The 25,954-nt window shown below is 39.3% G+C and overlaps 1 protein-coding gene across 3 annotated transcripts in view; it reads left to right on the top strand.

Moving 5' to 3' along the window:
• KDM5A (lysine demethylase 5A) overlaps positions 1–25,954 on the top strand; it is a 60,481-nt gene that overhangs the window by 13,435 nt on the left and 21,092 nt on the right. For 2 of the 3 annotated variants that reach the window (XM_052641234.1, XM_052641235.1), the window contains exons 7-20: positions 517–608; positions 1,209–1,367; positions 2,411–2,530; positions 3,268–3,426; positions 6,576–6,757; positions 8,110–8,272; positions 9,352–9,471; positions 12,059–12,253; positions 14,468–14,649; positions 15,016–15,140; positions 17,245–17,395; positions 18,674–18,788; positions 21,204–21,559; positions 24,659–24,797. In XM_052641234.1, coding sequence (XP_052497194.1) covers positions 517–608; positions 1,209–1,367; positions 2,411–2,530; positions 3,268–3,426; positions 6,576–6,757; positions 8,110–8,272; positions 9,352–9,471; positions 12,059–12,253; positions 14,468–14,649; positions 15,016–15,140; positions 17,245–17,395; positions 18,674–18,788; positions 21,204–21,559; positions 24,659–24,797 — 2,258 coding nt within the window. The remainder of the gene's footprint in view (positions 1–516; positions 609–1,208; positions 1,368–2,410; positions 2,531–3,267; positions 3,427–6,575; positions 6,758–8,109; positions 8,273–9,351; positions 9,472–12,058; positions 12,254–14,467; positions 14,650–15,015; positions 15,141–17,244; positions 17,396–18,673; positions 18,789–21,203; positions 21,560–24,658; positions 24,798–25,954) is intronic. The other variant, XM_052641236.1, reaches the window with a different exon arrangement.

The following is a 25,954-nucleotide window of genomic DNA, read 5'->3' as shown; positions in this document are numbered from 1 at the left end:
ACTGATTTTTATGCATTTTATGATATGACTTAGGTCATGATTCCAATTCTGGACTGAACTCTGGTTGATCAGATAATATTGTTCTATCACCAAATATTCAGTATGATCAGACTTGCTTGATATATTACAATGTTTACTATTACTCTTAAAAATTAAGCACCTTATCATTTTTCTGTTTGTAATTGTATTGGCTGGCAGTAATCTTAATACTCGTCTCAAATTAGTTCCTGACAAGTTCTACATGTGGGCAATACAGAATTAGTACTTAAACTCTCTGCAGCTCAGTTGCCTGGACTAGAATCCCAAATCTGCTACTGACTCAACTTTGTGAGTTTGGGCAGGTTACCTAACTTCTCTGTTCTTCAGATTCTTTATCTTCACTGGGGGATAATAATTTATCTGCCTCATAGTGTTGTGAGATTTTAACTAATTTAAATAATTTAAAATAGTGTCTGGTCCATGGTAAGCTCTCAACATTAGTTTTTACTATTATTATATAATTATTTTTATTTCAAGATGAGGTCTCCCGAAGACGAAAAGTTACCAACAGGTCAGACGCATTTAACATGCAAATGAGACAACGGAAAGGAACTCTCTCTGTTAACTTTGTAAGTGTTCTGAGATGTGTTAGGAGGGAAAGGATTTCTTTTTATTTTAGTTTTGCTTTTTTTACCTTGCTGTGTCTGGTTTGTCGTTTAGTTAGTTCATTTAGTCAGAAGACTTAGTGCATCTGAAGCTTCAGCTTTGGTGTATATCACATTAACCTTGCTTTGTGGCATACACACAGACGGTTCCTGAGTCATACACCTAGTGAATGAGTGAGAGGATGACTCTGTCAACCCTTGGCTGTATTAGATAGTGCTCGGTCCTCAGCCCTCTACCAGTGAAGAGCATTTGTGTGTAGGAAGAGTGACATGGTTTATTTTATTTATAGAAATTGACATTCAAGTACCCTAGATTTGTAGTGGTCCTGTACTCCGATACCTTGTTATACTTCTATTAACTTGCTTGTAGAAGCTCTGAGGAAATTCAGGAAGTTTTGCAAAGCTGTTTATATACTGTTATTTAAAATAAGCATTCAGGACTTATGTTCATTTTTTAGTGTACAGTATTTTGTTTCAATTAAGGCATTCCTGGTAAAGATTTAATACTGCTTTTTAATAAACTTATTAATAAACTTTCATGTTACTTTATTTTGTTGTTAACAGGTTGATCTGTATGTTTGTATGTTTTGTGGTCGGGGAAACAATGAAGATAAGCTGCTGCTGTGTGACGGGTGTGATGACAGCTACCATACGTTCTGTTTAATTCCTCCACTGCCTGACGTGCCCAAGGGCGACTGGAGGTGTCCTAAGTGTGTGGCCGAGGTACACACCCAACCTTACCTTTTGAAAGGAAGAAAAACATGCATAGAGTGTACAGTCAGCACTTCCCATGAAGCTGCTTCTCCTCTGTCTTTGTTTTTCAGAGCTTGAAATTGCTAGGCTTTTTAAAAGAGTGACAGTGACTGGAAATGTAACAGCTCTGTTTTTTTAAGTGTCTTTTTCTGACTGTGGTTTGATAACTCTTTTGCTACAGAATGAGACTTTTGCTAGACTTCATATTCCGGGAAAACAATAAAAGTGGAGAAAATCCGTAGGTTATTTGTTTTTTTCTTTAATTAAAAAAAAAAAAGTAAAAATCAGATATGAAGCTGTAGAACTTAGGATCTATGCATCCACTTTTCATGCTGCCACATAAACTTTAAATTGTGGCTTGATTGTACTAAATTTGTTATTGAAAGATTATAGTAATGTCACTGTCATGAAATGCCTGGTGTTTATTTTAACAAAATATGATAGAATGTTGAAGGGAAAGAGTTGGCTGGGTATATTTAGATACATTGAAAGCATATGTTTATGATCTTTTAATTATTTTTTATTATTTTCAACATTAGGTGATTCAGAAGCAGTTCCATTCTAAGTCTTTGTGTTAAGAAATCAGTCATGATAGTAGAAAAAAAAAACATTCTTCTCTCTGGGTGTCCTAGCAACCCGGTGACTGTCCCTTTCTCCATTACCTTTCCTCCCTCCCTGAACGTTTGTTTTTTTCCACCAAGGATGATAGACATCTCTGGGCTTGATTCCAGGTTGGTAGCCCTCCAGGTGTGTGTCTTGATGCCAGAGCTTAATGCCAGCTCCAAGCCTGAAGCTGTCTCATGACCACCTTCCTCTGGAAGGCATGAGAATGCAATTGAGGTTTCAGAACATTATTTCCTGGTTCCACACTGAAAGTAATTAATACCTGTTTTGTGGTCTAGAGTTGACTGGATTTGTTTCACCTTGGAAAATGATCAAAGAAGGTCATACCTGAGAGCCTTATACTTTCTTCAGTGTCAGTAAGTTAATCTTAGATATTTTTTTTTTCCCAGGAATGTAATAAACCTAGAGAAGCTTTTGGATTTGAACAAGCTGTACGAGAGTATACGCTTCAGAGCTTTGGAGAGATGGCAGATAATTTTAAGTCTGACTATTTCAATATGCCAGTCCATGTGAGTATTTAGGTCACTTTGGGGAAGTATGAAAGATTTGTCTGAGTCCAAAGCTTTTGTTTTGCTTTTTAAAAGCTTCCATGATTTTGTGGAAAACAGAATTGGCATGAAAAAGATGATAGAACACCAGATCTGAGGATCAGGGGCCTGGGGTCATCTTCTGTTTCTTCAACTCTCTCTTGTGGCAGTGTGCACTCTCCTGTTGAGAAATTGACTTCTGTCTTTCCCTTATTTGTGGACTCTATGGGCACAGTCCTTTTCACACAAGCATGAAAGATGTGGCAGTTGCTGCTTTTATTTAGCTGTTTGTACTAGGAGGTTTGCTGCTTTTCCTGGGGCTTCTTGGGCTTTAAAAAATCCCCATAAAATAATTTTCTAAAGCTGTTAGAGTTCAGCCTTGATTTTTGTATTTCCTTTTTCTTCATTGTGTCCTGGGTCATCTTTATCCTTCTTAGTTGGAAAGCAGCTTGCAGAAGAAAGCAGTTGAAGTTTATTGTGTTTTTTTGTGTGGTGTTTTTTTGTTTGTTTGTTTTCATTGTGTTTTTCATCTAAGTCGTCTTTAGCTTTTCCCCATCCTCAATCAGAAAAGCTAAGACTGCATGCAGTCTTTTCAACTCTGAGAATTGAGAGGGCTTCTGTTTTTTCATTGGTTTTGTTCAGTTGACCTGTGTGTTATATTATAGTGGGTTATGATTGTATTGAGCTTGTAATCTGTTATCTGTGTTTTCCATGTGTAGATGGTCCCCACAGAACTAGTAGAAAAGGAATTCTGGCGGCTGGTGAGCAGCATTGAAGAAGACGTTATTGTAGAGTATGGAGCTGACATCTCCTCAAAAGACTTTGGGAGCGGATTTCCTGTGAAGGATGGCCGCAGAAAGATGCTGCCGGAAGAAGAGGTGCAGAGCATGCAGTAGTATCCAGACTTCTTACCTGTGGCCAACTCTGCCTTTGCTAGTAGAAAATGGCCTTTCTTTAATCCTAGGGACCACATTCATTTAAAACACTAAATATGTAGAATTTGGACATTACAAATAGTCTTCTGTTTTGAAAACAATAAATTCAGAGTAACTTTAAAAATCATTTAAGTTTTCATTTTAAAACAAGTTTAATTAGTTTAAAACTTAACTGCAGTTAAAAGATTTTGTGTAGCTCTCTCTATTTGGAAATGTAGATAATGACTTTAGGAAAAAAATACTGCATTTCACCGGTAGGTCCACAATTAGGTTTCCTTCAATATCTGGGCAGGTAGGTTTTCAAATATGCATTTAAATTATAACAGATGATCTTTAAAAGTAAAGCTGAAGTAAGATGATCATTTATTTCTTTTTCTTTGGTCTTTGTCACTTTCTTTTCCTTTATATTTGGCAACAGTTGAGAATTCTATTTCCTGTTTTCCTACACATGGTAAGAAAAAAAAAGGTACATAGTGGAGAAGGATACATAGTTGAAAATATGGCCCCTCTAGGTCTCTTGTTACCATTGGCATGGTATATCTCTTTCCATTGTTTTGCCTTGAAGCTGTTTGTATTTTGGAATCTGGCCTGTGTCTCTTATAGGCAGCATATGCTTGAATCTTGCTTCTTAAAAATCTAGTGTGAAGGTTGACTTTAGTTGGAGTGTTCAGTCCATTTAAACTTAACGTGGTTGGTTTATATCTGCCGTCTTGCTGCTTTCTCTGTCTCCTGTGTTTTTGCTCCTCTCTCTCTCTTATCGCCTTCTTTTGGTGTTCCAGAGGTATTCATCATACCATTTTAATTGGCCTGAAATTTTTTGAGGGGAGATACATATTTTGAGTTATTTAGTGGTTTTCTAAGAACTATAGTATACAGCTTTAAAAAAAAACAGCTTCATCAACAGTGTCTATCTTTCACCGATCACATTCTACCTCATTTCTATATTGACTTCTGGTAAATTAGAAACTTGGAAACTCTTTTCATTTGCTTTTCTCTTTTGTGTATTGTGTGTTGTATCCGCATATTGTATAATACACCAACATGGCAGTATAGTATTGCTTTAAACCATCTTATGGTCTTTAAAACAATTCAGAAAAAAGAATTTGACAGTCTTTTTTACATCATTACACATGTACACCCTTTCTGGTACTCTGTCATTCCTGGGGGTCCAGGATACTTTTTATTTGAGCCTCCTGGACTGTTTCTATTTGTAGTAGGTCTGCTAGCAGTGAATTCTTGTCTTTGCTTATGTGAGTGTCTTTATTTAGCCTTCTTTTAGTTTCTTAAGACTAAATACTTCTCAATTTTTTTTGGCTTTGATTGTGTTCTAGTTTCTTGAAATGATTGTTCTGATAATCTTGTTCAGTTCTATCCTTGTTTTCTGTAGAGGGAACTGCCCAACCTCCCCACATCACCATTTCCAAAAGTTCTTCATGATTAGAAGTCTCCTTCGTACCCAGGTCTCTAGTTAGACGGAAGACCCTGTTTCATCTTCTCTTGTTGTATCCTTCTCTATGTAGTATGTCTCTGTGAGCAGGTAAGCATCATGCCTACAGAATCATGTTCTGAAACAGGAACGTGAATGTGCGTGCTCACATCGTTCCAACCCTGGCTTGCCTTGTTTGAGTCCCGTCTTACCCTGACCAGTCCATTGTAACTCCCTATAGTATCACCGACCCAATTTATTCATGGTACAGTCTCATTCTTTATCATGCCAACTGTCCAGTCAGAAATATCTGACTACTTAATATGTGCTGAGTGGGGTTTTCATGTTTTATTTATGATCAAAAGCTGTATCTTTTGGCTGTCTTCTTCTTCTAGCCTTATTATTGATTTTTTCCCTCCTGTCATAGTAGAGCACAGGTTAAGATAATCACATTAGGGAAATGTTCAGATTATCTCATTCACAGATTCTCTCTTCAGCTTTGTCACTGGTTATTTAACCTTTTTACTTTGAGGGTTTTAATCTTTGTATTATAGAAACTTTCACATATTATGTTAAAAGTTAACATAATAATGAATTTCTCTCCCTTCCTCCCTGGCATCCAGGTTCAACCATTACCAGCCTTCTAATGGAAGGCGGTTGGATTCTCTTGTTTCTGCATTCAGACTTCTGCAGTATCACATCACATATCCTCTGGAAAATGCAACTACACTCCTGCAAGAATGACAGTGGAAAAAGACAGATAGCGTTGTTATGAAAGTAGTTCGATTTTGTGGGTCTCCTGGGTTCCTTATACTCCACTTGGGTTCCTTAGGCCCCTTTGAGAACTGTTTGCCGCAAGGATGATAGCATTTTAAGTCTCTACCACATATGGCTTCAAAAGTGGGTGTTTGAAGCTCATGTCCAGAGCTTATATCCAGTTAGAAACCTCTGAAAACTCAGCATCTTTCCTTTCTCATTCTGGCTGTGCTTTCTTTGTTTTTTGGAAATTGCAATTTCTTTTTTCTCTTGAACTCTTTGGTGAAACAAAAAATTTTTTGTTGTTGTTAATAGATGTGTTTGTAGTGATTACCCAGGATTCTTGCCTATGAAATCCCATGGACAAAGGAGCCGGGTGGGCTACAGTCCACGGGGTCACAAAGAATTGGACATTACTGAGCACATAGTTGGGATTGGGGGTGCTGACTTTCTGCACCATCTTGGTCTTCACTGTTGCCACAGATTCAGGATTCTATATCCTATTCCATTTTGTCCTCACAGTATCTTGGCACCATAAATATATCGATAAACATTTTGGTAAGTTATGCTACCAGGGATAAAATAGAAATACAATATCAACCTATTAAAATGAATCTCAGTATTTTACTGGTAAGCTGTGGGGGTGGGTGGGGAGTAATAATAAGCCTTACATGGGTAGAGTAAGCCAGAGATAGCTGGAATAATTAAAGGGAGATGTAAATATCACTTAAGAGATAGGATTAAATAATTAGGAATATGAGTTACATGTAGAGAGCAAGGAGCACAGATTCTGTGGACTAGATGATTGTGACTTAACACAATTTTTTACTTCCGTTTTTAAAGACTCTCTTGAGATATCTGTTGGGCTCTTGTCATTTCTGCTCTCATCTACACTGTTCTCCTTCTGTAGGAATATGCACTTTCTGGTTGGAACTTGAATAACATGCCGGTGCTCGAGCAGTCTGTTCTGGCACATATCAACGTGGACATCTCTGGCATGAAGGTGCCGTGGCTCTATGTGGGGATGTGCTTCTCCTCCTTTTGCTGGCACATTGAAGATCACTGGAGCTATTCCATCAACTACCTGCACTGGTATGCACAGTCTTTGTTAACAGCACACACACTTGGTGACCTTTCTAAAGGTGTGATAATATTAGGTGATGTGTTGGGGAGAACTGACTTTAAAGTGTGTTCTACCCAAAGTAGGTATATAAGGTGGGGTCTCAGGGTACAGCGTCTCTGACACTTCCACTCTTAACGTGTGTGCAGCCAAGCCCCGGATTTTAGACCAGATGATTCTTAGTATTCAGTGTACAGGGAACATTTATTTGATTTAACTTTTGATATACAAGGCAGGATATTTAAAGTTTATATAGTCAAGATCTGACTAACCTTCAGTATTTGAAATTAAATGCCTGTGTTACATGTGTATTCATTAAGGTTTTTTGTTGGTTTTTGTTTGTATTTACTTACGCAGTTCCTTGTCCAGTATTCCGATCTTAACCAAATGGTATTTTTCTTTCCATTTGAAAGATACTGCTCAGGTCAGACTGTGCAAACTAATGGTGTTCTTTCTTTCATCCCTGTGCTTTGCAATATGATAACTTCTAGCCACGTGTGGTTTTTTAAAATTAAAAGTTTACTTCATCATTTGGATTAACCACATTTTAAGTGCTTAATTGTCACTTGTGACTGGTGACCCTGGTATTGGCCAGCATAGATACAGAACATTTTCAGTCATTGCTGTAAGTTTCTATTAGAGACAGCACTGTGAATTGTATTACGATTTAAGTTATTCTGTAGATTGCATGACTAATTAAATCAATTTCCTTGAACTTCAATTAGTATTATAAGTAAACTCTAGTCCACTGAAGTCTGATGTATTGCCGATGCCAAGTGTTTGGTCCTTAAGATTCATAGATAGAACTCAGGATTTCAACAATTTGTAAGATTCATAAGTATTATTCGGGATTTCAACAATGTCTCTCCTTGGCTTATTTCCTTGGATAGTAATGTTGAACTCCATGAAGTTGTACAGACATATTCTATAAGGCATTGACTTTTACTTTGATCATGGTGGGGATAATTGGAATGTCCAGTGGACCTGTGAATCAGGCAGTATGTCAGTATCCTTTGGTACAATGCTTGCTTTTCCTATAGCATCTTTCCTGTTTGAAGACGCTGTTCACTGCTCGACCTTAAAGAGTTCATTCGACTTGCCTTTCCGTAGTGAAAACTACGTACCCACCTGTCCATATACTCTTGCCTTACCTCCTGTTGTGAATAGTAGCACAGGTTTTTGAAATGGTTGGTAGGATTCAAGATCCATAATCTGTGGCCACAGAGCAAGACAAAGTTAATTACGGTTTAGTGGATTTGAGTCTGAGACCCTGGCCTCATGGGCACCGTGCTCTGCCTGGATAAACAGTTAACTTCTTTGCTAGGGGAGAGCCAAAGACATGGTATGGCGTGCCATCTCATGCTGCAGAGCAGCTGGAGGAGGTGATGAGGGAGCTGGCCCCTGAGCTGTTTGAGTCCCAGCCTGACCTCCTGCATCAGTTAGTCACCATCATGAACCCCAATGTGTTGATGGAGCATGGGGTACCGGTGAGTCTTTTTGCATCTCCCTTCAGTATTTTAAAGTTAATGTATATCATAATGTATGCTTGATTTTATAATGGGGAATAAAATCATGTCCTCTTCTAGCCAAATTAGAATTTATACTCTGAAGGGAACAACATTTATTTCATTAAGAATGGGTTGTTATGAAATGTGAAGCATACCTTATGTATAGCAGCCTGTCAGAATAACCTTGTTTTCAGTATATCTTGGTTTTAGTAAACATCTTATTTTCTTTATTATCCCCATTTAATCAAAGTAGCAGTGTCTTAAGTGATAGTTCTAATAACTGATCCTTATCTTTGTGGAGATCATATTTCCATCTTTCATATAAAGATTTTGTAGCCTTTTTTTGTATGAGATAATGAAGTAAAAATAATGAACACCTTTTCTACTTTTAAATTTAGTTTTGAAAATGATTATTACTTTTCAATTGTACTAATGTTTGATAAAGTATAAATTCAGTGTTTGCTGCGTGTAGTCAAATAGTTATCATAACCTTAATGAGAAAGGAGATTGGGCGATGATAATGTTGCCTTGTCTTTAAAGAGTTAATTTGTACACAGTCTTGGACTTTTCAAAAGACATAGTATTATCATAAAACCAAGAGATTCAGGAAAACTGATTTGAGGATCTCTCCGTATGACATAGGAGCTAATCAGTTAGTTTCCCCCCAAAAAATCATGCAAAAACAGTGAAATTCATCCTTTCCCACTGTGTACACCATAGGAATAAAAGGAATAAAAGAAAACTTCTCTTAATTGTAAAAATGTCATCAAGTTAGGAAACTAGTAGTAGCTCAGTGAGAGGAATGTTTTCTCCTTGAAAATTTCCTTGGGCTGTGAATTCTTGTCATGAATTATTTTAATTTATCAGTGACATCATATTATAAGAGGTGAAACTGACAGCTCCTTCAACCCTGATGTTATTTTTTGGTATGTGTAGCTTAATAGTTTATTGTTGTCAAGTTTAAAAAGCTCTTTTGAAACTGGTGAAATGTCTCCCTTTTCTGTTGTTTTCATTTTGTTTTCTTCTGCTTTCGTATCCTGTTTCTGATTTGCGTTTAGGTGTACAGGACCAATCAGTGTGCTGGCGAGTTTGTGGTGACGTTCCCTCGGGCCTATCACTCTGGGTTTAACCAAGGCTACAACTTCGCCGAGGCCGTGAACTTCTGCACTGCTGACTGGGTCTGTTCTATAGCAAGTGGCTGTTGTACGTCTACTAACACCCCTGGAGATGCATTGTAATTGCTGTATTTGCTTAGCTGGGAGGGGAGGTTTATGAGTATTCAGTAGGGATTGGGATGTCTGCTGCAATTTAGAAAGTTCCAGGTAGTTTTTATTTGGAAGGTTTTATAGTTCTTTTCATTTGTTACTATCTTGTTCTGTTTGAATTTTAAATGAGCAGTTGATGTTTTCTGAATCTTCTCTGAGTGAACGTAATTCCTTTAGTCTCTGGTTTCTTTGAGCACTTTTTGGATTTTATAAAGGTGGCCAGATCTTTGGGAATTAATCGTACCATATCAAATAGCTAGTTCTGATTTTTATCTTAAAATATCCCTTTATTATTTTCCTTCTGATAGATAGTTGATTTTATTCTTGGCATTTTATGTTTTCTATATTCTTTTTAAAAAGATTATTTTAAAGGGTAGCCATGATACTGAGATCTCTATGGGCTACACTTTTGTGTAGATGATGTTGCCATTGATTGCTATTTTGCTTGTAAATGAAGTAGATATAAAAAAGTAATTAGTAGCTTTTACATCTTGTTGGGGACATAAAACTGCAAACTTGTAATACACTATTTGACTTTATTTTTCCTTTAGTGAGATTATTCTGTTTGTCACCTCTCCTGACATTTTGGGGATTTTTTTTTTTTTTTTTTAGTAATATTGGATCTTATGTTTTCTATGGGCACCTTAGTTTGTTAAACTTCATAATTGGGCTTCCCTGGTGGCTTAGTAAAGAATCTGCCTGCAGTGGAGGAGACCCAGGTTCAATCCCTGGGTTGGGAAGATACCATGGAGAAGGAAATGGCTACCCACTCCAGTTTTCTTGCCTGCAGAATCCCATGGACAGAGGAGCCTGGCGGGCTAATTAGTCATATTGTTTCCTTGGCTAATGAATGAAATTGAATAATGAACAATCCTACTCGACCTAGTCATTCTAAACTTCTTACATATTAGAAAGTAGCAAGAGCAAAACAGAGCTTAAGACTTTGTCTTGGACTTGCACTATATTTTAGAAAACTCAGCTTACATTTATTAAGTGTTTGTGATTTACTTGTTCCTTGGCCAGGTAGATACAGTGTGGAAATGCAGATGATTCAGAGATGAGTTGGAAATGATTCTACCTCTAACATGCTCATTATTACTGCTGTCTAATCTTGGGCAACTTTTAATTTCTCTGGTCCTAAATTCTTTTTTACCTGCTATGTAAAAATGCTAAGATACACTTAATGACCTCAGACAAGTGAGGTAATATATGTGAAAGTCCTTGATACTCCTTAGGAGAAGAGTGTGATATAATTGAAAAGTAAAAGCAGCTTTATATCTGGAATAAAGTGATGGTACAAATTTTTATAAGCTACAGTGGACAATCAGTTCTATTTTATGTGGCTTCCTGACTTGTGATAATTAAAAACTGCAAGTCCTATGGTTTTTTCTTCTTACTCTTGCTTTAAGGCTGAGAAATGTTTACATACCTGAGAATTTAAAAAGAATTGTATATTGTTGGTAGACAAGATAAATGCCGAACATAAGCTCAATGTGTTTTTTTTTTTTTTGCTACATAAGCTCAACATGTATTTTCTTGGGAAAGATTGTTTCTTTGGAAGAGTGGGGAAATAGTGCTGGATTCAGAGATAGTACTGTGCTCTGGCGCTCTGATTCCTGTGATTCCCCTCTGCTTCCTCAAAATGGAGGCCAGCTCCAAAAGGTTCTCAGAGGTTGACTTTATTTTTTCTGTGATGTTACAGTTTTCAGATACAAACAAAAACTTTAGCCATCCAAGTTTTTCCACTTGAGTAAAGGAAAGAAATTGGAGAGAGAGAAAGAGTTTGTGTAGTGTAGCTAGTATCAGTTTTATTTAAAGAGTGTTAGATTTTTTAGAAGTTATCTCAGAGAGTGTATCATGTTGGCTTATGAAAAGTGATCATTTAGTAATTTATTTCGTGTAGGAAAATTAAAGTACATAATCTCATGATTGCACTTCGGATTTTTTCTAGGCCAGACTGGTAGTTTTAAAAATAATTTCTAGATGCTAACATCTAAATAGTCCTTATAAAAAAAATAGTCCTTGTGAACTAGTGCTTTTTCCTTCCCTTCCCTTCCATTTTCCCTCCTTTGTAGTAGCGTCTGGTTGTTTTGTTTTGTGGAAACATCAATGTTGAATATGTCCGATTATATCTTTATAGCTTGGTAATTTTCTTTCTTTTCCTGTAAGGTCAGTCCCATGTGACAGGTGTAAGAGTTCTGCCTCATTTATGTGTCAAGAAACTCATGCTTGAGGTGCATAACTGCGTAATGATTGGAAGTCAGCCACTTAGGCTCGAAGCTCAGCATCGGGAATTGGGGGGTTTTCTTTGGGAAGGCCTTTGTGAAATTCTTGCTGGGCGATAAAGTTTTAATATTTATAGTTACCTCTTACATTCAAATGGACGTTCTTGTTCTGTGTTGTTTATAAGAAAAAAAGAGGATCTGGGGTAAGCAGTGGTTCTGTTCTGGAATGTGTTATAAGCAAGTACTTTAATTTGAGAATCTTGTCTTGTTTTCAGTTGCCCATTGGACGTCAGTGTGTGAGTCACTACCGCCGGCTGAGGCGCCATTGTGTCTTCTCCCATGAGGAGCTCATCTTCAAGATGGCGGCAGATCCGGAATGCTTAGACGTGGGGTTGGCTGCCATGGTGTGCAAGGAGTTGACGCTCCTGACTGAGGAGGAGACACGGTTAAGAGAATCTGTGATGCAGATGGTGAGTTTGCTGATTACACTGCTCACGGAAAACACTAAAAATTGAACCTGTGGTGGAAAGAATCCATTTTCATCTTCAGTCCCTCTAGAAGTTGAACACAGAAATGGCTAGTTTGGAGATTTCATACCTTTGTTTCTGCCATTTTGGTTTAAGTTGAAGTTTTAGGAATCTTGATGTCAGCATCTCCAGATTTTTAAAAAGGCAGTCCTGTCAGGTAGAATTTCTTAGGTATATATTTTTAAAATTTTCCTAGGTATAGTGTTTCTTTAGGTGAGAAAAATCAAGTTCTCTCAGCTTTGTAATTAAAAGTTGTGTTTCTGGTGATTGCAGATTGTCTGAGTTAATCAATCTGTCTTTCCTGCCAATCTGAGTTTTTCCTGAATATAAGAAGCACTGAATAACCCAGTGTTGGGATTTTGAATGCTTCAAATAAACTAAACATCATATTGAAATGGAAACTAAATATATGTTTTCAGCCTGTCTTAGCCCATTTTCCCTAACCCTCCCTACGTAGCTAGCCTCACTGGCTGTGTACCATGCTCCCTCCTTCTCTGTGTAGCCCACTTTATTTCCCATGATACACGATTCCTTGTGGGATCTTAGTTCCCGGACCAGGGATCGAATCCGTGTTCCTGTATTGGTAGGCGGATTCTTAACCACTAGATCACTATGGAGGTCCCTTAGTGGAATTCTTTACTATAAAACTTACTTGATCCTTTAATGTGCTGGTATTTGTTAATTTCCATTTGGAAGAGGTATGATGCATAGCATTTATCTCCCCCTAAGTTTCCTTGTTTTTTTTTTGTGGAATACCTGCTAGGGTTAGTGGTCCTTGGAGTATGCTTTGGGAAGAGGTGTAGAATTTCTTGAAGCAGCCAGGATTAGTCAGATGATGTATTAGCATTCCCTGTTTGCCAGCTGTTAACGTAAGAAACACCTGCAGTGCATTTTGGAACCATTTTTGTATTAAAGAAACTTTCAAAGAAAATACGAAGTGCTTCTATGAGAAAATGAAAAGATAGGAGAGTTCAGCCAGGAGAGATCTAGATAAGAAGAAAATATTGAAAGAATTGGGTTGTGTCTGCCAGTGAATAAACTATTAGATCACTACCTTGTTTAAGTGGAGAAAAAAAAGAAGATTGCTCTCATAGTGGAATTGGTTTGTAAACACCATGCTCAGGTAAGTAGAAGCTGTAAAGGGGACCCCCTTATTTATCAAATGGAAGCCTTTGTAAAATGCACTTCAGGTGCCCTTTCTTAAAGTGGCATGCTGAATTTGATAAGCTTTCTTTTTTCCAGTTTTAATATTTTTTTAAATTAAAGTCAAGTTGATTTACAGTGTTTTAATTTCTGCTGTACAGCAGAGTAATTCAGTCACATATACATTCTTAATGTTCTTTTCCATTATGGTTTATCATAAGATATTGAATATAGTTTTCTGTGATATATATAATAGGGCTTTGTTGTTTATATGCAAAAGGTTAGCTTCTTTTTGATGCCTTGTTGAAATAGATTATACTTTGATTTTCATAGTTTAAGTAATTTTACATCTCTTTATACTTGCATGTGTTTGTATCTATCTGTTATTTTCAGACTATTAAAATTTTTAGTTCAGGGGTATATTGTCCCTGGGGACAGTGCTTTTTGATTTATCTCTTTTATGTTAAATAGAAAAAAAAACACATAAAACATATAGAACTTCATGAATTATTCTATGGCAACCGTTGTTGTCATCACCATATGGTCAAGAAATAGAACTTTATCAGCTAGCCAGTATTTTGTAATAACTATAGGGTATAACCTTTCAAAATTATATATTAAAAAAGGTTTTTAGGGCAAAATATGTTAGAAAAATAATACTAGCAAATAAAAAAGTCTTGGCTTACTGTGCCCAAGAAAACCCTTATCAGCCATCTTCAAAGTACCTCCCAATTACTCCTTCCTGTCCTTCCTTCAACAAATGACTTTTAACCTCTTTGTAGTAAGCATTTCTGCATTTTAAGACGTTTTTATCAGTCACGTGTGCATTCTTAGATACTGAGGTTTAGTCTTGTTCATAAAAAACTAGCAATGTTTTTAGAAAATATTTTGAGGATGTGCCATCGTATCTCCCGTGTTTATGTCGTCAGAGTAGTAAAAAAATTAACAAGTTTAAGTTCTCTGATGCTCAAAAGACTGGAAAGACTTGATCAGGTGACATCAGTTGTATTTCAGGGTGTCCTGATGTCGGAGGAAGAGGTGTTTGAGCTTGTGCCTGATGATGAGCGGCAGTGTTCAGCCTGCAGGACCACCTGTTTCCTCTCTGCTCTCACATGCTCCTGTAATCCTGAACGGCTCGTGTGTCTCTACCATCCGACTGATCTGTGCCCCTGCCCCATGCAGAAAAAATGTCTTAGGTATCCACACGTTTCTCGTAAGGCTTCCATTACAGTCTTTTTAAAAATTGTTAATACTCTTGTTCGTAATGCCCTTCCTTGTGTTTGTTCTGGTTACCTCTTAACCCGTCCGCCTCCTTTCTTGAGGGTCAGCCCATTAAAGTTGGCCCTGAACTTACTGAGTATAATGAGTTGCTTTATCAAGTTGATGGGACACATTCCTTGCCTCTCTCTGAATTAAAGCTCTGTGAGCTGCCTAGGCTCTTCTCTTTATGTGTACCTGGCCATGGTACTTCCCTTAAGGTGATTCTGTTTCAGTGTTAATTTATTTTCAAATTATTGTTGGGTTTTGAAAGTTTTTATTTTTGTATGTGATCTTCTTTTTAGATATCGCTACCCATTGGAGGACCTCCCTTCTCTGCTCTATGGTGTGAAGGTCAGGGCACAGTCCTATGACACGTGGGTCAGTCGTGTTACAGAAGCATTATCTGCCAACTTCAGTCACAAGAAAGGTTAAGTTTCTTCCTTTTTTAAGCAGACACTGAAATGGTTTTCACTTTGAAAGAGATCTTTGTTTCATGTGTTTTTCCTCCATTAAGGAAAAGTCCTAGGCTTCGTAAGAGATTTGAGACCAATGAGTTGGTTGACTATAGACTTAATTTCCTGTTTGAGAATCTTTCGTTAAGTGATAAAGTTGATATAAAATGAGACAGATGGCTAACAGCAGATGTATCATATATTTTGGGGAACCGTTGTTACAAGTAGACTCACATTAATGGCTTACTGAGCAATTCTTTTTTCAAGAAAATTAGAGTTACCAAGGGAACATTTCACGCAAAGATGGGCACAATAAAGGACACAAATGGTATGGACCTAACAGAAGCAGAAGATATTAATAGGTGGCAAGAATACACAGAAGAAATATACAAAAAAGATTTTCACAACCCAGATAATCACAATGGTGTGATCACTCACCTGGAGCCAGACATCCTGGAATGCGAAATGAAGTGGGCCTTAGGAAGCATCACTACGAACAAAGCTAGTGGAGGTGATGGAATTCCAGTTGAGCTGTTTCAAATCCTAAAAGATGATGCTGTTGAAAGTGCTGAACTCAATATGCCAGCAAATTTGGAAAACTCAGCAGTGGCCACAGGTCTTGAAAACGTCAGTTTTCATTCCAATGCCAAAGAATGCTCAAACTACCACACAGTTGCACTCATCTCACACACTAGTAAAGAAATGCTCAATTTTCTCCAAGCCAGGCTTCAACAGAATGTGAACTGAGAACTTCCAGATGTTCAAGCTGGATTTAGAAAAGGCAGAGGAACCAGAGATCAAATTGCCAACATCAATTGGGTCATCAAAAAAGAGTTCCAGAAAAACATCTACTTCAGTTTCATTGACTGTGCCAAAGCCTTTTACTGTGTGGATCACAACAAACTGTGGAAAATTCTTAGAGCTGGGAATACCAGACCACCTGACCTGCCTCCTGAGAAATCTGTGTACAGGTCAAGAAGCAACAGTTAAAACTGGATGTGGAACAACAGACTGGTTCCAAATCGGGAAAGGAGTACTTCAAGGCTGTATATTGTCACCCTGCTTATTTAACTTATATGCAGAGTACATCATGAGAAATGCTGGACTAGATGAAGCACAAGTTAGAATCAAGATTGCTGGGAGAAACATCAATAACCACAGATATGCAGATGACACCACACTTATGGCAAAAAGCAAAGAACTGAAGAGCCTTTTGATGAAAGTGAAAAGAGAGTGAAAATGTTGGCTTGAAAACTAAGATCAGATCGTTCAGAAAACTAAGATCATGGCATCTGGTCCCATCACTTCATGGCAAATAGATGGGGAAACAGTGGAAATAGTGACAGACTTTATGGTTTTAGGCTCCAAAATCAAATTGCAGATGGTGACTGCCGCCATGAAATTAAAAGATGCTTGCTCCTTGGAAGAAAAGCTATGACCAACCTAGACAGCATATTAAAAAGCAGAGACATTACCTTGCCAAAAAGGTCATCTAGTCAAGGCTACGGTTTTTCCAGTGGTCGTGTATGGATGTGAGAGTTGGACTATAAAGAAAGAATTGATGCTTTTGAACTGTGGTGTTGGAGAAGACTCTTGAGAGTCCCTTGGGACTACAAGGAGATCCAATCAGTGCATCCTAAAGGAAATCAGTCCTGAATATTCATTTGAAGGACTGATGCTGAAGCTGAAACTCCAGTGCTTTGGCCACGTGATGCGAAGAGCTGACTCATTTGAAAAGACCCTGATGCTGGGAAAGATTGACGGCAGGAGAAGGGGACGACAGAAGATGAGATGGTTGGATGGCATCACCGACTCAATGGACATGAGTTTGAGTAAACTCTGGGAGTTGGTGATGGACAGAGAGGCCTGGTGTGCTGCAGTCCATGAAGTCGCAAAGAGTCAGACACGACTGAGTGACTAAACTGAACTGAGAAATTCTCGGAATTAGGAACAAGCCACCTGGTATAAGCTTCAGTTGTATTGGCCGGATTTTAACAGCTGTAGTGTTTTTGCTAATTGGTTGGTGATTGGCTTTTTATTTTCTGTGGTGATAGTATATGGCTCTCTTTGTTTTTACAGATTTGATTGAGTTACGAGTAATGTTGGAGGATGCTGAGGATAGGAAATACCCAGAGAATGATCTCTTTCGAAAACTTAAGGATGCTGTAAAAGAAGCTGAGACGTGTGCTTCTGTGGCTCAGCTGCTTCTGAGCAAAAAGCAGAAACACAGGTAAGACTGAAGAATTTCTCTAGTGGTTTTCTGTTTTGTTTTGACCAGAGTAATGACAGAGTCTTAATTGTCTGTGAGGCTGTGTTACCCTTCCCAAGTAATGCCCAGCCTTGTCTCCTGCTGCGCGTGCTTCTCTTGCTCTGCTTGCGCTATCCCCCCTGTTGTCATCATCACTGTGCTGCCCCTGCCCTTCCCCCTCCCCGTGCTCCCCCAGCCCTTCCCCCTCACTGTGTCCTCTGCTTAGGGCTTGCGTGTTTGCTCCTGGCCCTCCTTGGGGCTGTGTTCCCGGATACCCAGCTGGCTTACTGCCTTGCTTCTTCCAAGTCTTTTTTAGACATCATATTCTTGGAGAGGCCTTCTCCGACAACCTTGTAAAATTGCAGCCTTTTTATTCTTCCTTCCTGCTTTGTTTTTCTCCTGGTAGACGAATCTACTTACTGCCTTATCTCCTCCTTCTTTTCCTACCCCACTGGAAGATAATGCTAGAGTAGAATGTGGGATTTTCATCCTTCTCATTGCTGTGCTTTGAAGCATGCCTGGCACACAGTAGGTGTGTAATAGTGTTTGTAAATAGATGATACTGCAGGCTGAAGGCAGGTGGCAGCAGAGAGTGACCTGGGTGCAGGGGAGGCTGTTAAGGAGCATGGCAGTATATGCCTTGGGTTTCACATAATTCACGTTTCATTTTCTGTGGCAGTGTTTCATTCTAACACACTCCTTGTGTCTGAATAGTTTTTTCTATAGCAGTTCACATTGGGTTTTTAATTACTTGGTACATTTTTTAATCTTTTGTTTTATGAGGGACCAATCATCAGTCAGGACTCTGCACCTGTCACTGGGTCTCTTACCCCCGCCTCCCCACCTTGGAGAATCTGGCCAAAGCTTTAGAGACCCTTTTCTTAGAAAAGTGTATGTACATACGTAATCTGGAGTCAGTTTCACAGGGTTTATTATCTCCTAAGCTGGGTTAAAGGCCTTTGTTCTACATCTTAAGTTCCCTGAGATGGAGGATTTAGTTTTATCAGTGAACTTAACATTTTACTGTGAGAATTTATTAAATGTTTGAAATGTTTAACACTTGTAAGGTTGGAAGAACTATAATTTAGAGTGTTGAATCTTTGAGCCATTAACTGAAGAGCTAAGAATCTCATTTGAAAATGAAATCCCTCAGACACTTGTATTTTGGGATTTCTTGGGTTAGAATTCTGAAGAGACTAGAAACCCCCTTAATGCTGGAGTGACTGAATTTTCTTACTTACGTCTCAACATTGACCCCAGGCAGAGCCCAGACGGTGGGAGGACGCGGACCAAACTGACGGTTGAAGAGTTGAAGGCCTTTGTCCAGCAGCTCTTCAGTCTTCCGTGCGTCATCAGCCAAGCTCGACAAGTAAAGGTGGAGTATCGCGTTCTTTTTGGGGTAAAAAGAATAGTGTGTCTTGATTCGTTTTTTTGTTCTGTATGTTTCTCTTCTCAAATCAGTGCTGCTGTTTAAGGTTTTTCAGTAGGTAGTAAGAACTCTCTTGGTTTCATTCTTAGTCTTTAATTCCTCCTTTAAAAATCTGGAACTAAGGCTAGTTTAGAAATATTTTTTTCTATGTTAGTTTTAGGCCAGAACCTCCATTTAACGTAGATGTAATTGAAATGGAAAAAATTAGTTAAAGGAATCAATGTATCAGTGAATTACTAGCCCATGAACTTTTGAAAATGCAGGACTCTGAAATTACCAGGGCCATCATGGCTTAATGAATATGTAAAATCTCAGAAGTGTCTCTCAGATACATTAATCTGCATAGTTAACTTCTGATAAGTTGTGGTGTCTTTCTGTGATTTGGCCAGGGCTGGGTAACTAAAATGGTTTTTGTCAAGGTTATCGACAGTGAAATCAACGTCTGTTGTATTGTCTGAACCCTGTGCTGTAAGAGTGTTCTGATTATCGACCATGCTTTCCTTCCTGAGAGATTTGCTTTTCTAAACATCTGACACCACACTGTGCTTATCTCAGATTCACGATTCACAGTTCCTTCCTCTTTAGGGAGGCTGTTTGTTTTCTCCTCAGCTTGGCTTCTGGGTTGGAGTACATTGGGAGTCTTGGCCTTTTGTTCTCGAGGTCCTGATGTCTTCTTGGTGACATTAAATATCACCTGTATCCAGTTGATGCCCAGCTCTGACTGCCTTTCTTCTTTGCTGCAGACTCGTCTATCCAGTTGTAGCCACTCTGTTTGCCTGTGGTGGGTTGAACGGCATTTTAGATGAGATGAATCAAAACCCTTAATTGCCTTATTCCCCTCATATACCACATTCAGTTTCAAAACTAGTGCTGCTGTTATATTGCCTCTAAAATGTCTTTCAGAGTCGACTGCTAGTCATCATCTCCATCACTTAAATTATGCCCTAAACTGTGGGACTCTGCCCCTTAGATTACTGCAGCAGCTCCTTAACTGGTCTCCTTTTACTCTTGTTCCCGACAGTTCATTTTTCATGCAGTAACCAGAGTGATTATGTAAAATAGAAACCAAGTCATATCACTTCCCCGTGGTTAAGATCCTCTCGTGGTTCCCCAAAGCCATCAGAATAAAATGCGAAGTGATTGTAATTAATCTACATGGCACTGTGTAATCTGACCTCTGCTTATTCCTTAACCACTTTTCTTCCATATCCACTTTGCTATCCATCATCCACTTTGGACCAAGACACAAGCTCATTCCTCTTTAAAAGCTTTTGCAATTATTATTTGCCCTTCCTGAACTAGTGTTCCTCCTGTACCTCCTCACTGTCGTTTTGGTTGTTATCATCGTTGTGAAATAATATGCTCCCCCCTGCCACCTCATCACCTCTGATCACTTTTGTATTGAATTGCCCTGTTTTACTTTCATAGCACTGAAAACTAACTGAAGCATTATGTTCATGTCTTCAGTATCTGGCCACTTACATTAAAACATGTGTTCCTTGAGGACAAGGATGTTGTATTTTTTGTTTAATGCTATGTGCCTAGACTAGTCCCTGTACCTAACTCAGCAGTCATGAAATATTTTTGAGTGACCAGTTCAGTTGCTCAGTCATGACTGACTCTTTATGACCCCATGGACAGCAGCACGCCAGGCCTCCCTCTCCATCACCAACTCCCAGGGTTTACTCAAACTCATGTCCATTGAGTCGGTGATGCCGTCCAACCATCTCATCCTCTGTCGTCCCCTTCTCCTCCTGCCTTCAGTCTTTCCCGGCATCAGGGTCTTTTCAAATGAGTCAGCTCTTCGCATCATGTGGCCAAAGTATTGGAGTTTCTGCTTCAACATCAGTCCTTCCAATGAATATTCAGGACTGATTTCCTTAGGATGGACTGGTTGGATCTCCTTGCAGTCCAAGGGACTCTGAAGAGTCTTCTCCAACATCACGGTTCAAAAGCATCAATTCTTTCTTCATGGTCCAACTCTCACATTCATACATGACTACTGGAAAAACCGTAGCCTTGACTAAACGGACCTTTGTTGGCAAAGTAATGTCTCTGCTGTTTGATGTACTCTCTAGGTTGGTCATAACTTTCCTTCCAAGGAGTAAGCGTTTTTCAGTTTCATGGCTGCAGGCACCGTCTGCAGTGATTTTGGAGCCCCCCAAAATAGTGACTTAATCATATTGAAAAGGGGTGTGTAAGTAATTACAGAGAAGCATATTTATGTCTTTATCATATGTCTGGTGCTATGATAGTGAGATTATTAAATAGTCTAGAATTTGGTAGTTTGCCAGAACCATATGTATTCCATACTCATTTTGTATCTTCTAAGTTTGTTCTTTATTCCTTTGACCTTTTCAGAATTTGCTTGATGACGTGGAGGAGTTTCATGAGCGTGCTCAGGAGGCCATGATGGACGAGACCCCAGACTCGTCCAAACTCCAGATGTTGATCGATATGGGCTCCAGTCTGTATGTGGAGCTCCCAGAGTTAGCTCGACTAAAGCAAGAGCTTCAGCAAGCTCGCTGGTTGGATGAAGTAAGACTGACACTGTCAGACCCTCAGCAGGTCACCTTGGATATCATGAAGAAGTTGATAGACTCTGGGGTCGGCTTGGCACCCCACCATGCTGTGGAGAAAGCGATGGCCGAGCTTCAGGAGCTCCTCACAGTCTCTGAGCGATGGGAAGAGAAGGCCAAGGTCTGCCTACAGGCAAGGTGAACACATCTATTGGTGACTGTCCCCTCTTTAAGATGTAGGTTAGAAAGTAGAGAGTGGGGAGGAACATAAAGGTCTGTTGAGCTGAATGTCTTGTGCCTTCCCCAAGTGGTCACTAGGTTATCAAGTGGGTCTGTATATGGACAGTTTCACATCTTGTGAGCACACTGTGTGCAGAGTCCTTTGTTAAGTACTTTAGTAAGTGATACAAAGTAGTGTTTTGTTTACAGCCTCACCATTACTGCTACTCTAGTTAGGAGCTAAGAAATACAAAGCTCTGCTACAGTATGTTGTTAACTGAGAGGAACAGAAAAATGCTAGAATCAGAGGGGGAAAGGTCAGTGTAGCTTGGAGGGTTAGAAGAGACTCTTGAGAGAAAGAGGACAATGTAAGTCAAGCCTTGAAGAATGAGTGGGATTGAAATGGGAGGGGAGGTAAGAGACATGTCCTAAGATCAGCTTAAGGAATGTGTCAGTGTGTGCCCAGGTGACAGAAGCTGAGTGGTGTTTATTTTACCCCAGCAGGGGATTCACGCGGGGAAGTAGAGAGAGATGAGAGTCAGGCAGGAGAATGGGAGGCGTTAGCATCGGCACCCAATAGACTTGTGAGATTGAAGTCAGGTGTCCGTCAGTTTGACTTCCATGTTCTGTATGAAAGTATTTCTTCACCAAAGATTAATATTAATATAATTTCCTTTGTGAGGATGAGGAAATTGGGATGCTTACAGAGATCACATAGTTGTTAAATAATACAGCTCAAATTTAAAGCTTTTTCTACTTCATTCCAAAGTTTCCATGTGCTTAATTACTTTGCCAGTCAACTTATTTTGGATTCCATCTGATAGGAAAGGCAGTTCTAAAATTGGCCGACAATGAATGAAAAGTGAAAGTGTTAGTCATTCACTCCTGTCCGACTCTTTGAGATCCCAAGGACTGTATGTAGCCTGCCAGGCTTCTCTGCCCATGGGATTCTCCTGGCAAGCATACTGGAGTGGGTTGCTATTTCCTTCTCCAGGAGATCTTCCAGAGTTTCAGCAAATTAGTGTCATGAAGAAAATGAAGTTGATAGAGAGGACTGAGGGAGTCAGTTTTCCAGCTCCTGTCAAAGCTCTTCTGAAATGCACCCTTAACATTCTGCATCCTAAGCGCTGGTTGGCTGCTGACTGCTCCTTTCCAGATATCCTCCTCCTGATTTTGGCCTCTCTGCCTCTTTTAGAGAGTGCTTTCCCTAGAATTCTGACCTAGGCCGCTTTTCTGCTCACTTTGTACCCTTTCTTGGAAATTTCATCTCACTTCTTGTCTCCATTTACCATCTTTGTACAGACTAACTCCAAATCCTCATGTAGAACACAAGTTTGTTTTTTTACCTGTAGCTATCATCTGCTTGTTAAGTAATTCCAGAGGATGTCCTGTAGGTGCCTCAGACTCCCCGTATTCAAAATAACCTTCATCCACTGCTTCCCGTGTTCTCGTCCTTTGTTCCTGTTTTCTTTGAATTAAACCCTCTTTCACTCATTTGAACAAGCCAGAACTCTGGAAATTAGTGTTGGCCCTGCCCTCCCATTTCCTTCCCCTCAGACTCAGCTCCCAAGTCCTGCTGATGCTGTTTCTTTGGTGTTTTTCTCTTTGATTCTTTTTCTTTGGGCTGTTGTTACAGCTGATTTAGCACACAGCACCAGGTTCTGTCTATAATCTCAACCCTCTGTCATCCATTCTTCACAGTGAAATTAGTATCTTCCTAAAGTGCAGAAGTGACAGTTTGACTTCACTGCTTAAAGCCCCATCACTGTTTCCCAATCCCCTTAGGGTGAAGTTCAGACTTCCTCAACCTGACTTTTGTAATCTAGGCCCTTGCTTAAATACCTACCATGACCCCTTGCCATTCTTTTTCTTGTGTTCTGTGTTCCAGACATAATGACCCCTGCTCTCCACACCAACCCTGGGGAACACCTTTCCCCTCTGTCCACCTACGTTGGTGTACCTCCACCACCCGTCCCCTGGCCTGGTCCTGGCGTTCCTGACTAGTTCCTATTCAGAAAGGAGAAGCCAGCTTAGAAGTCACTTCTAGGAAGCCTTCCTTACTGCCAAGTCAACCAAGTCCCCCTACTGTATATTCTGACAGCATCTTCCTTTTCCTTTATTATTGTAATTATGGTGTATTGTAATGTTTTATTGATAATCACCTCCCCCAAGATTAAAAGGTTTTACGAAGGCAAGGACTATGTCATCTTGTGCGTTAATCATCCCAAGGACATAGCCCAGTGCTTGGCACATAGTAGGGATCATGGGTGCTCAAACTGTTCCCACTCTCAGTAATTTCCCATTGCTCACATAGACCTTAATTCACAGCCCTGAAGACCTCTTAATCTGCATCTTTCTTTTCTGCCAGATTCCCCTCCTTCTTGCTGTTACTCCCACCCCGCCTCCCGTTCTCACTATCCCTCATCTTAAACTTGGTTTTAACATCTTCAAGTTTTCTCCACATCTTTGTTCATTAAATTCCTGATGTTTTTCCTTTAATCCTTTACACGACCAAATCACACTTATTTAAGGCCTAGTTCAGAACCCTTCTCAGCTCTCCCAGGTCAGATTAATCACTATTTCCCTAGTAGTGAACCCACAATCATTTGTTCTTAGTACAAGTATATTTCTTAGGATAAGGTCTGTATTTCGGTAATCTTTGTGTAGCAAGGTGTTTAGTGCTTATAGTTGAATTAAATGTCAACATCAGTGGATTTCTAGACCACTGCTTCCTACATTGCTGTCTCTTAGGCATCTCTGACAGTTTCAGATCCTGTGGAAACTGATATACAGGTAGTTTAGTGTGGGAAAGAGCATGGGATCTGACACTGATTCTGAGTCAGTGCTTCATGTGTGCCATTTATTCCATTAAATGACTTTGAGGAAGTAATTGATCCTGAGTTAAACTTACCTGTGAAATGGAAATGAAGGTAATAGCTGTTTGCCTCTCTCATAGGCTTATGGTGAGAATTAAGTGAAGTCACATGTATGAATGTTGTTTTACATGTTGTGTTATTTAAGTGTTGGTAGTAGTTGGACTTATCCTCATGCGTCCTCCCTGTTTTTATGTTTATCAAGGCCTCGGCATAGTGTGGCGAGTTTAGAAAGCATCGTGAATGAAGCTAAGAGCATTCCAGCCTTTCTGCCCAATGTGTTGTCCCTGAAAGAAGCCTTACAGAAGGCCCGAGAATGGACAACTAAAGTGGAAGCTATTCAGGTAAAGAACCTCTTGAGCTGTCCACCATTCAGGGAATGCTGTCTCACACTTGAATCCTTGAAGCCTTTAATTCTGTACTGAAATAATTGTGTACTTGAAATTCACTTGTTCTTTCATCTGATTTTTATTTTTAAACATGTATTACCTATTTAAACATTACTTGTTTCTATTGACTTCTTGCTATGAGAGATGACAGAATTAGCCACTTAATTAATGCTTAGCAGTAGGGAGTTTATTTCCTGCTGTATTTGACTCTCTTGCCATGTACATGGGTTACTTTTTTAAATGGAAGTATAGTTAATTTACAGTGTTGTGCTTTTTTAAGTGTACAGCAAAGTGGTTCAGTTTTTTTTTATATATACAATATTTTTCAGATTCTTTTCTATTATAGGTTGCTACAAGATAGAGTATAGTTCCCTGTGTTATACAGTAGGCCCTTATTTACCTATTTTCTATATATAGTGTGTACTTTTTAAAAAATTGTTAATTTTTTGCTGTCACGGGTCTTTGTTGCTTTGCGCGGGCTTTCTCTAGTTGCAGCAAGTGCTGCTTTTTCTGCTGTGCTTGGGCTTTTCATTGCAGTGGCTTCTCTTGTTGCAGAGCAAGGACTCTAGGGTGTGTGGACTCAGTAGTTGTGGTGCACGGGCATGTGGAATCCTCCCAGACCAGGGACTGAACCTACGTCCCCTGCATTGGCAGGCAGATTCTTAACCCACTGCACCACCAGGAAAGTACAGGAGTGGGTATCTGTTAATCCCAAACTCCTAATTTAGCCCCCGCCCCACTGTCCTCTAATTACTTTTGAAACAAGTAGCAGGAAAAGAAAATGAAACTGACATTTACTGAACCCCACAATACTCTTGGGGACTCATCTGGATGTTTGGGAGTAGGAATGGGAGAGAAGGGTGTAAAGATACAACCTTGGACCTCAAAGTGGCATATTCTAGTTGAAAAGACATGTATTACACATACGTAACTCAAAACAGTGAACTAAGTGCTGGAGATGAAAGTATGCCTGAATACATAAGGTTCCTTCTGAATGGTCTGCAGAGACCATTCACTGCAGCGTTTACAATGGTGAATATGTTGTAGGGCTGGACTGAAAGAAAGGAAACCAGCTCTCCCACTAAACAGCTGCTGCCCTTAGAAAGAGGAGG

This window comes from Budorcas taxicolor, chromosome 5 (assembly GCF_023091745.1).
Source record: "Budorcas taxicolor isolate Tak-1 chromosome 5, Takin1.1, whole genome shotgun sequence".
Lineage (NCBI taxonomy): Eukaryota > Metazoa > Chordata > Mammalia > Artiodactyla > Bovidae > Budorcas > Budorcas taxicolor.
Note: the sequence above shows the minus strand (reverse complement) of the source record. Positions and strands in the feature narration are given on the sequence as shown.